At 41.8% G+C, this 15,508-nt stretch overlaps 1 protein-coding gene across 1 annotated transcript in view; it reads left to right on the top strand.

The window, feature by feature from the left end:
- Window positions 1-15,508, top strand: part of UBASH3A (ubiquitin associated and SH3 domain containing A) — a 70,184-nt gene that overhangs the window by 45,269 nt on the left and 9,407 nt on the right. The window contains exons 9-10 of the mRNA XM_007947274.1: window positions 1,848-1,970; window positions 5,446-5,538. Of these exons, the coding sequence (XP_007945465.1) occupies window positions 1,848-1,970; window positions 5,446-5,538 (216 nt within the window). The remainder of the gene's footprint in view (window positions 1-1,847; window positions 1,971-5,445; window positions 5,539-15,508) is intronic.

Raw genomic sequence — 15,508 nt, 5'->3', positions numbered from 1 at the left:
AAAGGACAGAGTAAAACTGCCTCATAGAGCTTCCAAGGCTGTAAATCTTTATGGAAGCAGACTGCCTCATCTCTCTCCCACAGAGCAGCTGGTGGGTTCAAACCACCAACATTTTGGTTAGCAGCCGAATGCTTTAACCCTTACACCACCAGAGGTCCTGGTTACTGTTTTATCATTTAGTAAATTCCCTTAAAGTTTATGATTCAAATAAAAGTCTCTGCCAATGGAAACTCCAGGGTAGTAGCTTTCAGAAAAATTTTGCATGGCAGTGGAAAAAAAGGCATGCAAAGCAAATAGCTTCCTGTCTCTCAAATTAAAGGGGGCTACTGGTGGCCCAGGAGTTATAGTGCTTGACTGCTAACCAAAATGTCTCCAGTTCAAATCTACCAGCTGCTCCACAGGAGAAAGATGCAGCAGTCTGCTTCTGTAAAGATTAGAGCTTTGGAAACCCTGTGGGGCAGTTTTACTCGGTCTTACAGGGTCACTATGGTAGGAATCAACTTGACAGCAGTGGTTTTAGTTTTGGTTCTTGCCATGTAGTAGGTCTTAGGAAAGTCTACTTGGCTTCTGGAACCCATTGGGGGTCACGTTTGAGAATGCAAAGGCAAACCAGTGAGTGCTGGAGAGCTTGGTGCGGCAGAGTACTCTATGTAATGACAACTATGATAATGAGCAGATCCCACTTATTGAACACTTACTCTTTGCTGTGTTAATGAGGCAGGTTATTCTCTGCAATCACAATGCTCCTTAGAAGTGAGGGTGGCAAGACTTCATCTTGCTTATTTGGATGCCAGGAATGTCAAATCACTAGCAAATGACATCATGGTTGGTAAAGTAGGTGAAGATGGAGAAACTCAGTGAGATGGAGTGACACAAAAGACACAACAATGACCTCAAACTTACCAACAGTCATGAAGATGACACAGAACCAGGCAAGGTTTCATTGACAACTAAAACTACAACAACTCTCTGTGCCAGGCTGTGCTGTTAGAATTATCTCATTAGTTCATCACAACAACTCTATCGGTTTCCCCTTTTCTCTGATAAGAGATTGAGTCATTTACCTCCAGTCACACAACTAGTGACTGGTGGCACTAGGATTTGTGCCCCACCTGTCATGGCGTACTGCCTAAGTCATCTGACTGCTAACCAGAAGGCTGGTGGTTCAAGCCCACCAGCCACTCCTCGGAAGGAAGATGGGGTAATCTACTTCTGTAATGACACCACCTCAGAAACCCAAGAAGGGATTGCTATGAGTCAGATCTGACTCAATGGCAGTGCATTTGTCAGATCTTAGAGCCCAAGGTCAAAGCCAAAGTGACCCCTCATGGTGAATCCACCTGATTTTAGTCCAAGCAATTGACTGAATTATGCATAAAGCAAGGGCATACCTAGCCATATGCATTCCAATCCCCCGAGCAATAGGATACACTTAAAGCTATGCGGAGGAGTCAAATTTCACCTAATTAATTGATGCCAACTTGATATTCTTAGCAAGTTAAATCAATAATGGAAGACACTTGGTCTCTGATAGAAATTCAGTTCTTTATCAGGAAAATCATTTGAGTAAATTTTATGGGCTTATGGGAGGACCAAAGGGATATCATGGTTCTTGAGATCTAAACATAAGTTTTCTGTATATGAATAAATATTGCATGCACAGCAGGCAGAATTTTCTCCTTAAATTGAGTCCACATCAGAAAGCACCTCCCCCCCCCCAAAAAAAATGCAGGTGACAATAAGTAGTAAACATACTTGTAATGTGGGTCTTGATGTTGGGAGTTTTGTGGGAAAAAATATGTACTAACTCGATAAAAGTGAGCATTTAATGCTTCTTTATGCTTTAGGAAAATACTACAGACCAGACCTGAACTTCCCTTGCAGTCTTCCCAGACGGAGAAATGGTATCAAAGATTTTGAAAATGATCCACCATTATCATCATGTGGAATTTTCCAATCCAGACTTGCAGGTATGTTTGAGGATCATGCTAGTAGTAGGGATGGTAACAGTAATAATAACAATGATCATGGAAAAAAAAAAAAAAAAAAACTCACTGCTATTGAGTTGATTCTAATTCATAGCTACCCCCACTGGGTTTCCAAAGTTGTAAATCTTTAAGGAAGCAGATTGACTCATCTTCCTCCCACAGAGTGCTGATGGGTTCTGACCACTGACCTTTTGATTAGCAGCCAAATGCTTTAACCACTACACCACCAGAGCTCCTCAACAATCATTATAGCTAATGTCTATTGAGCCCTTACTGTGTGTCTTTTGAGGTTAGTGTTATGGATTGAATTGTGTCCCAAAAAAATATGTGTTGTAAATCCTAATGTCTATGTCTGTGGTTGGGAGCTCTGGTGGCATAGTGCCTAAGGCATTTGACTGCTAACCAGAAGACTGGCAGTTCAGATCTATCAGCCACTCCTTGGAAAGAAGGTTGAGCAATTTACTTCTGTAGTGATACCACCTCAGAAACCCAAGGAGGGGTTGCTATGAGTCGGATCCAACTCGACAGCAGTGAGGGTTTTTTTTTTTGTTTTGTTTTGTTTTGTTTTATGTCTGTGGTTATAATACCATTTGGGAATGGATTGTCTTTGTTGTATTAATGAGGCAGGATCAGTGTAGGGTGTATCTTGAGTCAATCTCTTTTGAGAAATAAAAGATATCAAACAGGCAAAGTAGGAAGCAGATAGATGCCAAGACACAAGGAGATGTCCGAAGAACCGGGAAGCAGAAGCAAAAGAGACAAAGAACTTCCTCCAAAGCCGACAAAGAAAGCCTTCTCTAATTCTGAATTCAGACTTCTAGACCCCTAAGCTGTGAGAAAATAATTTTTTGTTTGTTAAAGATACCCAGTTGTGGTATTTCTGTTATAGCAGCACTAGATAACTAAGACAGTCAGCATTAGCATTACTGCCACTCTTCTTATGAGGGAGCTGGGGCACAGAGAGGTTAAGCAACTCATCCAAGTTACACAGCTAGTAAATGTAAGTGCAGAGATTTGAACCAGGAATGGATAGTTAGGGAAGATGGAAAGAATGAGACTGTAAATGGAAGATAGACATTGGAAGAATGAGACAAGGGAAGAAAAACCAACAATCACTGTGTATACTAATGATATTGTTTGAAACAATTTTAAAAAGCAAGTCCTTTCATAGATTTTATCTCAAAATATGCCATTTTGGTTGTTTGTGTTATGCCTGGGGCTTTGGTCCCACATAACTGAATTTTTGGAAAAGAGAGACCATAGAGTTCATCTGATCTTCATATAATTCATTAAGAGACTGGAATGCAGAGAGGCAAAGGAACTTCCCAAGTCACATAGAAACTGACTAGAATAGAACCTGGCTGTCCTGGCTCCTCACCCAATGGCATTCTGGTCAGTGTTTAACAATCAGCTCTCTGGGAAGAATAAGGAAGCCCTGATCTGTGGCATTTGTTGATTTCAGTGGTATAACGATATGCTCACTCTGTGACTGATCTGTGGCTGATCTGTGGGTATGAGGTCACTGAGTGCAGAGTTGGGAAGACAGAGACAGAGTTGGCTTTCTCACAGATTGGTGTGAACCAGTCCCACAAATCTCTGCCAAGGCTCCTTCTACCATAGCACCTGTGGTGTGTATGTTGTGTTTGTGTGAGTGTGCATGTGTGTGGGCATGTGTGCTTGAATACCATATGTGCCTGTATGTAGACACCATCTGTAATGTGCCTGTAATGTGTTTTATACTTAGATGAGGTTGCTGGCACATCTGTGTATGTGTGTGTGTATATAGGTTTTCCCTGCTATCTGAAAGTAGAATGTTCATATGTAATGACATAAGCCAAAGAAACAGTTATCGTTGGGAAAAATTTTAAAGCATTTGCAAACCCAAAAATTAACCTACTAAATCATACCAAATAGCACATAAAACTAAAATAACACTAACATATAGTAAAATCAGGAATTATATGATAAATACACAGCCTACATAAAGTAGAAATAATGTATGTACAGTGTCACTCACTGCCGTTGAGTCAGATTCAACTCCTAGCGACTCTTCCTTGGGTTTCCAGGACAGTATCACTACAGAATTAGATTGCCCAACCTCCCTTCTGAGGAGTGGCTTGTGGGTTATGAACCGCCAGCCTTCTGGTTAGCAGTCAAATGTCTTAGCCACTATGCCACAAGAGCTCCCATGCACAGTGTAGTTCCTAGAAAAGGAAATTCATGATGCCACTCTCACTGCCCAGGATGCATGCTATGTCTTTAATGGCTCACTGCAAACCAAAAGCTGAATGCTAGTTTTGCTTTTCCCTTTTTTAGTAAGCACACAATTCCTCTTCAGATCTATTTTGGTTAACAAAAACAGGTACTGGTATAGTTTTTCTGTGAAAGCAAAATGGCATAAAACAAATTTTTGAAAATCAGGGGAGACCTGTGTTTGAGAGTGTTTGTGAATGCATGTGTGTGTAAGCCATTGTCAGCCTCCAATAAAGCTTCACTGGCTTGCAATACCAAGTAGTTTTGCTCTGCAGAGATTCTTTTTCTGCCCCAAAGAAGGGGAGATCAGCTTCTTTAACACTGCAAGAGGAAATGGGGTTTATAGGGTTGTCCTTCCATGAGGCCCACGTAGTGGGTTCTATTGCTGCATAACAAATGACTTCAAACTTAAGACAAGACCCATTTGTTAGTTCACAGTTTTGTTGGTCAGAAGACTTGGCACGGTATGGCTGATCCTCTGCTCAGGGTCTCACAAGGCTGGTATCATGGTGTCAGCTAGGCTGAGATCTCATCTGGGGAGGAAATAGTCCCAAACTTACTCATGTTGTTGGCCAAATTCAGTTTTGTGGGCTTGTAGAACTGAGGTCCTCATTTCCTTGCTGACTGTCAGCCTGGGGTGCTCTCAGTTCCTAGAAGCCTCCTACATTCCTTGCCATGATGTCCCCTCCATTTTTGAAGCCAGCGATGGAGAATTTCTTATACACTTGCTTCTAATATCTCTGAATTCTTTTCTGTGACAAGCTGGAGAAAATCTTTGTTTTCACTGGGCTCACCTGAATAGGTCAGCCCCCCCCCCAGGATAATCTCCTTTTTGCTATATAAAGTGACATAGTCATAGGACTGATATCTGGTCATAGTCACAGTTCTTCCCACACTCAAAGGGATTATATAGGGCATGTACACCAGAGGGTGGAAATCTTGGAGCCATTTTAGGATACTGCTTACCACAGGTAGCAAGTCATAGCCATCTATAAAAACCAAACCAAACTCACTGCTGTCAAGTCGGATCCAACTCATAGTGACCCCTCCTTGGGTTTCTGAGGCAGTATCACTTTGGAAGTAGATTGCCCAACCTTCCTTCCGAGGAGTGGCTGGTAGGTTTGAACTGCCAGCCTTCTGGTTAGCAGTGAAGTGTCTTAGGCTAGAATTGTGAGGAGGACATTTTCCACCTGCTGTTTTCCAGGGGAAGCTCTACTGGACAGTGGCATCAGAATCACCTCCGTCTTCGTCTCCCCAGCCCTTCGCTGTGTGCAGACAGCCAAACACATCCTAGAAGGTGGGTGAGAACTCCAGTGGGCTTCCCATATTGCACTGACCTCATGGTTATTCCTCAAGAGGGGAGGGAAGTGAGAGAGGTGAGAATTTGGTGATTGGCAGTGAGTGGCTTCGTAGAAGTCAGAAAGCACTGATGCACCAGCCCTCTGAAACTGCTAGCAGGCACTTATTCCATTAATGTTTCCTAAATGCCAGGATTGTAAGACCACTGGAGCTCATATAACTGACAGCCAGAAGCACGTTACCATAGTCTTCACCATTAGTCTGCTTTCCAATGCAGAAAAGAGCTGTTCAAAACCTAAACAGCTGAGAACAGCTATGGTCTCCACTAGGTCCAAAATGTATGACTATCCCCAGGGCAAGGAAATCTGCTAGTGGGAGCTGTCCAGCACCATCAAAGGTGATGTATTCACTTTTCCATAGCTTCCAGCCCACAGAAGAAAGTTCCTGCCCAGAGAAGGGCAACCTTTTATAGGAAAGAAGGGACAGATCCAGTTCACAATGCAGGAATGGGTCTTGGCCAGAGACATAGGTATGCTTCCTCAGTGACAGGAGAGAAGACAGCATGCATAGACAGGATGCATATAAGTAGGCAAATGTTTGCCTCTCTTTCCTCAGAGACAGGAAGATACTTCATCAGATGAAACTGAGAAAGAAGGAGGGACTTCTGGAAGTTTGAGGAGTGCTGTAGGTATAAAACAGTTTTCTGGGGGAGGACTAGAAAATAGAGTCTGACCCCACTTGAAGCTAGTTAGCATGAGTTTAAATTGACACCCATAAGTTGGGCCTGCGATTTTTCTCCAGCGAAGGAAGACGTGGAGTAGGTGGAGAGCTGGGTCTAACTAAGGTTGGTATCTAAGTCAGGGCTCTCTAGAGAAACAGAGCCAGTGATGTGATTGTGGGGCTGGCAAGTCCAGAATCCATAGGTCTAATGACAAACTGAAGACTTCTGCAGTTTGCATTCCAAAACCTGTAGGTCAGGCAATGGGAAGAGTGCAGAATAAAGTTCTGCCAAAATATCTATTTCTATTCTAGAGCCAGAACACACCCTAAGGAAACTCTCTTTTCAGACGATTGATTATATTAGATTAGATTACTGTATGAAAGGAGATTGCATTACATTAGATTACATTATGAAAGGTGATTACATCACATTACCTACCATTACATTACATTACATTACATAATAACAACTAGTGTTTGGCCAAATCACTGGGAACCATAGCCTAGCCAATTTGACACATAAAATTAACCATTACTTTTTGGGTCTGAGGAGTATAATGAAGAAAGAGAAGTTGATGGAGTATTCAAGGGGGTAATTATCATTGACTATAGATGTTAAGGTGAAAAGGAGTCCTTGTGGCATAGGACTCGACTGTTAACTGAAAGGTCAGTGGTTCAAACCCACAAGTCACTCCTCTGAAGAAAAGTGTGGCAATCTGCTTCCATTATAGCCTATAGCCTTGGAAATCCTATGGAGTAGTTCTACTCTGTCCTATAAGGTTGCTATGAGTTGGAATTAACTCGGTGGCATTTAGTTTGTTTTTTGATTTTTGGAAGGTGGGAGATGAAAGGGAGAATGTTAGGGAGAGAAAGTGAGCTTGATGGAGTAAAATCCTGAATGAATGTATCAGTGGTTCAAGTTAGAGTAGAAGAGAGAAGAAGCTAGAAAGAAAGAAGGGTTGATTGGAGAGGAAGACACTTATCACTGAGCTTGTAGAGAGGTTGCAGTAACTGGTGATAACAAGATCCAGAAGTAAAGGGAATGGTGGCCAAGCAGGAGGAAGGTGCATTGTGGGAGAAGATAAGGTGATAAAGAGCTGAGAACTCCCCTTGATGTTGTATTGGATAAGCCCCTCACAGATAATAGTGTCACCAAGATTTGTACTGGAAAAGCAACAGAGAGATGGACAGTGAACCAGAGGCTAAAGTCTTCACAGAGGAGTGTGGTAGTTAAGGCTATATGTTAACTTGGCTGACCTGGTTTTGAGTGACTGGGCAGCTGGATGTAGTTATTCCCCATGATGAGACTAATAATCAATTCCATGGTGGAATTTATCGTGAGCAACTGAGTAGCTGCCTTAAGGATGTGGTCTGCTTCCAGTGTATAAGAAGGAGCTTTGAGAAATGTCTTGAGCTTCTTGGTACATCTGGTTCCTTCATTTGGCCAAGTCATCAGTGGTCTACCATGTTGTCTGCCTATCTTGGGGCTGTTTCTGGACTTGAACTAGTGGTCTGCCATGTTGCTTGATAACCTTGGGACTATGCCATTTTGCCTGTTGACCTTGAGTTTGTCAGCCTCAGCAGCCAGCGGCTGCCTGAGTGAAGAGATACCTCCAGCTCCAGAGGGCCTGGAGCAAGAGGCAGAGCTGAAGCCCAAGGTTGAGGGGCTTTTATCCAGCCCCTAAAGCTGGCACTTTGAACTTGGACTTCTAGCCTCCTAAACTGTAAGAGAATAAAACCCTATTTGTCGAACATTCACCAGAAAACCAAAACAAAGAGTTATTCAAACAACTGTGAATCCATGTGCTATCCAGCTCTAATTTCTTCATCTTGCTGATAAGGTCATCCAGAGAAGTTCTGTCCAAAATGCCTCCCTCGTTCTAGACACACAGTCAAAAATCCCTGTCAGGAATAGAACTGAAGGGCTTTGTTGTGGCTTGATCCACAGGACTTGACCAGGCATTTGGCACAACCCATTTCTTTGCTGTGTTCTCACAAACATTCTGTTTCATAATCAAATTTAACAGCAAGTAGTGTCCCTAATTTATCTTCCACATAATTTAAAAATTTAGAAAGTGTTTGTCTCTCTCTAGTGCTAGAGCTGTTGCCCTGCCATTTAATGCACTTATTTTGATACAAACCATGTAAGGTGCTGCTGCTTTTCCACCAATCTTCAAAGCCAGTTTAATTTCCATCTTTAGCTGGCTCTCCCCTAGCGAGCTGGTGAGAAACATTATAGATCACCCTGCGTCCAGCCATTTCAGTGTCACAGCTGATTATTTCCTCCCACTCATGACCTTTATTTTCTCAAATTGTAATATTCTTTTCTAGTAATGATCTTCATTTTCCATTTTGTACCCAACCTCTCACCATGGTAATGTTAACAACATATGAATAAAGGAAAATAAAATACACTTTTGTCCAACCTTCATAATAAAAGAATATGATTGAGAACTTCAAAAATACTTTTTATAACTTTATCCCTTTTTTTCTAATAGTTTATGATTCCTCATTATTAATATATTTATTCCATTTTGGGGGGTTTCCAAGGTGATAGCACTATGGAAGTAGATTGCCCAAACTTCCTTCCAAGGAGTGGCTAGAGAGTTTGAACCACCAGCCTTCTGGTTAGCAGTCAAATGCCTTAGGCAGTATACCACCAGAGTTCCCAGTAAATTTTGTCTAGTTTCTATTATTTGCATCTCTTCCATATAAAATGGGAAGTTATCATTTTATGACATATGATAATGTCAAGGTCTTTAACATGATATTTCATTGACTTTTACTCTATATGCAGAATATTATTAATATATCTGTTGTTGGATGCTATTAAGTTGATTTTGACTCATAGCAACTCTATGTGACAGACTAAAATGTCCCCATAGGATTTTCTAGGTTGTAATCTTTATGGGAACAGATTACCAGTTCTTTCTCCTGCAGAGACATGGGGTTGGTTCAAACCACCAACATTTTGGCTAGCAACTGAGTACTTAACCATTGCACCACCATGGCTCCTAGAAATCCTGGATTGTTGTTGTTATTAGGTTATTAGGTCTTCTTTATAAGACCTTGTGATGGCTAAAATTATGTATCATCTGGCTGGATCATGATTTTCATTGGTTTGGAAGCTATTATGTAATCCTCTTCCTTTTTTGTGATCTGATGTGAGCAGCCAATCAGTTGAAAAAGGAGTTTCCCTAGGGGTGTGGCCTGCATCCAATATACATGGATATTCTGGTAAAGCTCTTACTCTCTTGATTTTGCATCCAACTCATCACTTTTTGACCTCTGGTTCTTGGGACATGAACCAGCAGCCTACAAACTGATTTTCAGACTTTGGGATTCACCAGCTCCCACAGGCATGTGAGCTAGCAGTCTGCTGTTTGATCTGCTGACTTTTGGTTCACCATTCCCTGCCTGACACCTGATTAACTAATTTAATTTGAGACAACAGTATCCACAACTGCATGAACCATTTCCTTGAAATAAATCTCTCAATCTCTCCCTCTCTACCTCTCTCTTTCTACCTCTCTCTCTCTCTTCATACATATAGATATTATGGTTTTGTTCCTCCAGAGAATTCAATCTAAGACATTTGGTACTGACAGTGGTTCTTCTTTTAGACCTATAACTAGACTTAAGTCCCAGAGATCACAAGAGATGAAGTACATAGTGTGACCAAGGAGGAGGTTTACAATACTCCAAAACAACTGCTTGATTTTTCTTTAATATATACAAAGAGAAACCTGGGGAATATGTGTGAAAAATGGCTATTAAAGTTGTGGAATGATGATGCAAGGAACATAAAGTTAGATCAGTCTGAATTTATTGATATGGGCCCACTAAGCACAGATTCTTTATTCAGTGTTTCAGCTTGAGGAAAAGATCTAATTATTTCGTTGATTCACTGAAGCATAGATAAAGCAGTGGTCTACACTAAACCAACTTGAAATGACAGAACTTCCTTGATATACTGTAGAACAAGGTATCCAAAGGCTTAGGGAAATCAAGATGTTACAGTGAATTTATCAGGTTAAACCCACAGACCCACCCACAGAGTGCCTAGAAAACAGCTTATACCACAAAGCTGAGGAACAAACTTGTGAAGGGAGCCCCAGGATCTTTCAAGAGTGCCATGATTGTTATTTTGTGTAAGTCAGATTTGACAGTGGGAACTGCCCTAACTGAACTAAGACACCTAACTACAATGAGGCTTATTGGACCCCACGGTGGTAGGGGCCAAGTGGCGGACTTAACTGACAAAGACAAAGTGGATGTGGCTACTGTGATGGACAGCAGAATCAAAGCAGTAATAAGAATAGTCTGACTCATATGGACTAATGGAGTTGTCTACTTAGTCATAGTGTCCCTAAGAGTGAAATCAATGAGAAATGTAAAAAATATTTATTTGATCTGTGCAAGTGGAAGAAATCTAAATCAACTGACTGACAGTCTAACTTCAATCACCAGAATAAAGAGTCATGGCCCCTCAACCAATTCTCAGACTCAGGAAACCCTTGAACCTCGTCCAACCCCTTGAATGGAGGGGAACCTGGTTCCTCTTGAGGAAAGATCCAGTAGCACTGTCAGAAATTTATACTGTTAATCTTCCTCCCAACCTTCCCCAAAAGGATCTATGGCTTTTTACAAGTGACTAATCATTGGGATAAGGAAATAATCAGACTTTTGGAGGATTATTGAACACTGGCTCTGAACTGAAACTAATTTCAGGACACTCAAAATGTCACTGTGGCCTACCAGTCAGTGTAGGGGCATATGGAGGTCAGGTTATTAGTGGATTTTTAGCTCATATCTGTCACACAGTGGGTCCATTGGATCCCTGAACCTATCCTGTATTGATTTCCCCACATCCGGAAAACATAATTGGAATAGATATACTCAGAAATTGGTACATCCCCACACTGGATCCCTGACATGTGGGGAAAAGGGCTATTGTGGTAGGAAAAACCAAGTTGAAGCCATTAGAATTACTCCGACCTGGGAAAATAGTAAACCAAAAGCAATATTGCATCCCTGGAAGGACTGCAGAGATTAGTGCCACCATCAAGAACTTGAAGGATGTTGAGGCGGAGATTCCTACCACTTCTCCATTCAACTCATCTCTTTGGCCTATGCAAAAACAGCAGATCAAATTGTGATCTGTGTATTTGGGATTTGGTGTCTCCACAACCCCGTGAGATAGCAGCCTGCCATCTGACCTGCCAGTTTTTGAGTTTGTCAGCTCCTGCAACCATGTGAGTCAAGAGAAGCTTCCAGCCTGACCCTTAATCCCACAGATTTGGGACTTACCAGCTTCCACAACTGCATGAACCATTACCTTGAAACAAATCTCCCTACATATATATTTAATAATAATAATAATAATAATAATAATAATAATAATAAAAGACGAATCTTGGAGAATGACAGTGGAATATTGTAAACTTAACCAAAACCAAAAAAACCAAACTCACTGCTGTGGAATTGGATTTGACTCATAGCAACCCCTCCTTGGGTTTCTGAGGTGGTATCACTATGGAAGTAGATTGCCCAACCTTCCTTCCAAGGAGTTGTTACTGGGATTGACTCTAATTGCAGCTGCTGTTCCAGATGTGGCTTCATTGCTGGAGCAAATAAACATATTTCCTTGTACCTTATATGCAGTTACTGATCTGGCCAATGCCATTTTCTTCATTCTAGTTTTGAAGGAAGAAGGAACTTGCCTTCAGCTAGCAAAGCCAGTAATACATCTTCATCATCCTACCTCAGAAATACATGAACTTTCCAGCTTATGTCATAATTTAGTCCATGGGATCTTGATTACCTTTCCCTTCCACAAGGCATCACAATGGCCCACTACATTGATGACACTACGCTGACTGGACCTAGTAGGGAAGAAGCATCAATGATTCTAGAATTAGTAGTATTCTAGATATTTGATGCTAGAGGGTGGGAAATTAATCTGACAAAAATTCAGGTGGTTTCCATGTCAGTGAAATTTCTAGGGATCCAGTAGAGTGGAGCATGTCGAGCTATTCATTCTAAAATGAAGGATAGGTTGTTTCATCTGGACCCTCCTACAACTAAAAAGGAGGTGCAATGCCTAGTGAACCACTTCAGATTTTCGAAGCAACTTATCCCTCATTTTCTTATGCTTCTCCAGTCTATTTGTCAAGTGACTCAAAAAGCTGCTAGTTTTGAGTGGGGCCCAGAACAAGAAAAGACTCTACAATAAATTCAGATTGCTATGCAAGCCACTCTAACACTTGAATCATATGATCTGGCTGATCCAATGGTGCTTGAACTGGCAATATCAGATAAAGATGCTATTTGGAGTCTTTGGCAGACCCCATTGATGAATCACAGTGCAGACCCTTAGGATTTTGGAGCAAAGCCCTGCCACCTTCTGCAGATAACTACTGTTTGTTTGAGAAGCAGCTTTTTTGCTTGTTATTGGGCCTTAGTAGAGACTGAACACCTGCCATGAGCCACAAAGTTGCCATGTAGAATGAGCTTCCCGTCATGAACTGGGTGTTGTCTGACCCACAGTCATAAAGTTGAACATGTACGCAGCACTCTGTCATTAAATGAAATGGTATGTATGGGCTCTGGCTTGAGCAGGACCAGAAGGCATAAGTAAATTACATGAGAATGTTGCTCAAATGCCCATAGTCCTGACTCTTGTCACATTACTTTCCTCCTCCTAGTCTACACCTATGGCCTTATGAGGAGTTCCTTATGATCAGTTCACTGAGGAAGAGAAAGCTCGTGCCTAGAATGCAGATAGTTCTATGTGATATGCAGGCACCACTCAGAAGTGGACAGCAGCAGCACTATAGCCCCTTTCTGGGACTTCCCTGAAAGACAATCGTCTTAGTTCTCTAGGGCTGCTGTAACAGATATACCACAAATGGATGGTTTTAACAAACAGGAATATATTATTTTACAGTTTAGAAGGCTAGATCTCTAAATTCAGAGTGTTAGCTCTAGGGGCTGGGTGAAGGCTCCTCAACCTTGGGCTTTAGCTCTGCCTCTTGTCCCAGGCCCACTGGAGCTGGAGGCTTCTTCTAACTCAAGCAGCTGATGGCTGCTGAGGCTGATGAACCCAAAATCATCAGGTAAAATGGCACAATCCCAAGATCGGCAGCCAACACAGCAGACTCCTTGTTCAAGTCCAGGAACTGGAGATAAAGACTCAGCCAAATCCAGGATCTGTATATGCCAAAAAGCTAGCAATATTTCTCAAAGCTTCTCCTTATGTATTGGAAGCCGACTACACCCCAAAGGCAACCAATTAGCTGCTCACAGCAGATTCCACCTTGGAGGTGATTACACCACATCCAATTTCATCATGGGGACTAACTACATCCAGCCAGTCAAAACCATGGCCCAGCCAAATTGACACACAACCTTAACTATTACAATGGTGAAACAAAATCCTCCCAATGAACAGAACTTCAAGCAGTGCACTTAGTTCTTCATTTTGCTTGGAAGTAGTAATGGCCAGATGTACATTGTATATTGATTCATGGGACTGTGGCCAGTGGTTTGGCTGTATGGTTAGGTACTTGGAAGGAATGTTTTAGGAAAATTGATGACAAGGAGGTATGAGGAAGAAGCATGTGGATAGACCTTTCTGAATGGATCTAAGAAGTGAAGACATTTGAGTCTCATATGAATACTCACCAAAAGGTGACTTCAGCAGAGGAGGATTTTAATGATCAAGATAGGATGGTGTGTTCTGTGGATACATGGAACCTCTTCCCCCTGTCACTCTTGTCATTGCCTAATGGGCTCATGAACAAATTGGTCACAGTGGCATGGATTGAGGTTATGCATGGAATCATAGGCTGACTTGGCTGTAGCCACTGCTGTATGCCCAACCTGTCAGCAGCAGAGACTAACACTGAGTCCCCAACATGACACGCATGGCTAGAGGTAATCAGCCAGCAACCTGGTTGTAGATTGATTACATGGACCTTCCATCATGGAGAGGGCAGCATTTTGTTCTTACTAAGATAGACACTTTAGATATGAATTTACCTTCAGTGAATGCAATGCTTCTTCCAAAACTATCATTCATGGACTTACAGAATGCCTTATCCACCATTCCACCATTATGGTATCCCATACAACATTGTCTATCCCACACAACCTTGCCCTGGATCAAGTAATCCAATTCACAGAAAATTAAGTGCACCAATGGGCCCAAACTCATAGAATTCACTGGTCTTACTATGTTTCTATCATCCTGAAGTAGCCACTTTGATAGAATGATGGAATGGCCTTCTGAAAGCACAATTATTGTGCCAGCTAGGTGGCAGTCCTTTGTAGTATTGGGACAGTGTTCTTCAGGAGACTATACATGCTATAAACCAGTGTCAAATATATGGTCCTGCTTCCCCCATAGCCAGGATTCATGGTTCCAGGTATCAAGGAATGTAAATGGGAGTGGCACTATTCACTATTACCCTTCCTGAGTCACTTGAAATATTGTTGCTTCCTCTCCCTATGACCCTATACTCTGTAGCTCTAGAGATCTTAGTTCCAAAGGGAGGAATGCTGTCTCTAGGAGACACAACACTGATTCCCTTGAACTGGAAATTAAAAATGCCACCCAGCCACTTTGGGCTCTTCATGCCTCTGATCAACAGGCAAAGAGAGTTATATTGGCTGGTGTGATTACCAAGGGGAAATAAAATAAACATTACATGATGGAAATAAGGAAGAATACATCTGGAATACAGGAGACCCCTTAAGATATCTCTTAGTACTATTATGTTCTGTGATTAAAGTCAGTGAAAACGACAGCAACTCAATTCTAACTTCACTACTAATGGCCCACACCCTTCAAGAATGAAGGTTTGTGTCACTCCACCAGGCAGAGAGTCACAACCAGCTGAGGTACTTGCTAAGGGGAAAAGGAATACAGAATAGGTGGTGAAAGAAGGTGGTTTTAAATACCAGCTACAACTACATGATCAGTTGCAGAAGTGAGGACTGTAATTGCTTTCAGTATTTCATCCTTGTTTTGTATATACATATGAAGGCTTCCAGCAAATATCTGTTTTTTTTCCCTCTCTTATTCCATTACTTATTATAAAATTGTGTTGTTGTTGTCATTGTTAACTGCCGTCGAGTCATTTCTGACTCATAACTCTCCCATGCACAGCAGAACAAAACACTGCCTAATCTCGTGCCAGCCCCACAATCCCTGCTATACTTGAGCCCATCATTGCAGCCACCGT

Source organism: Orycteropus afer, unplaced genomic scaffold, assembly GCF_000298275.1.
Source record: "Orycteropus afer afer isolate SDZICR_OR568_19922 unplaced genomic scaffold, OryAfe1.0 scaffold00179, whole genome shotgun sequence".
Lineage (NCBI taxonomy): Eukaryota > Metazoa > Chordata > Mammalia > Tubulidentata > Orycteropodidae > Orycteropus > Orycteropus afer.
Note: the sequence above shows the minus strand (reverse complement) of the source record. Positions and strands in the feature narration are given on the sequence as shown.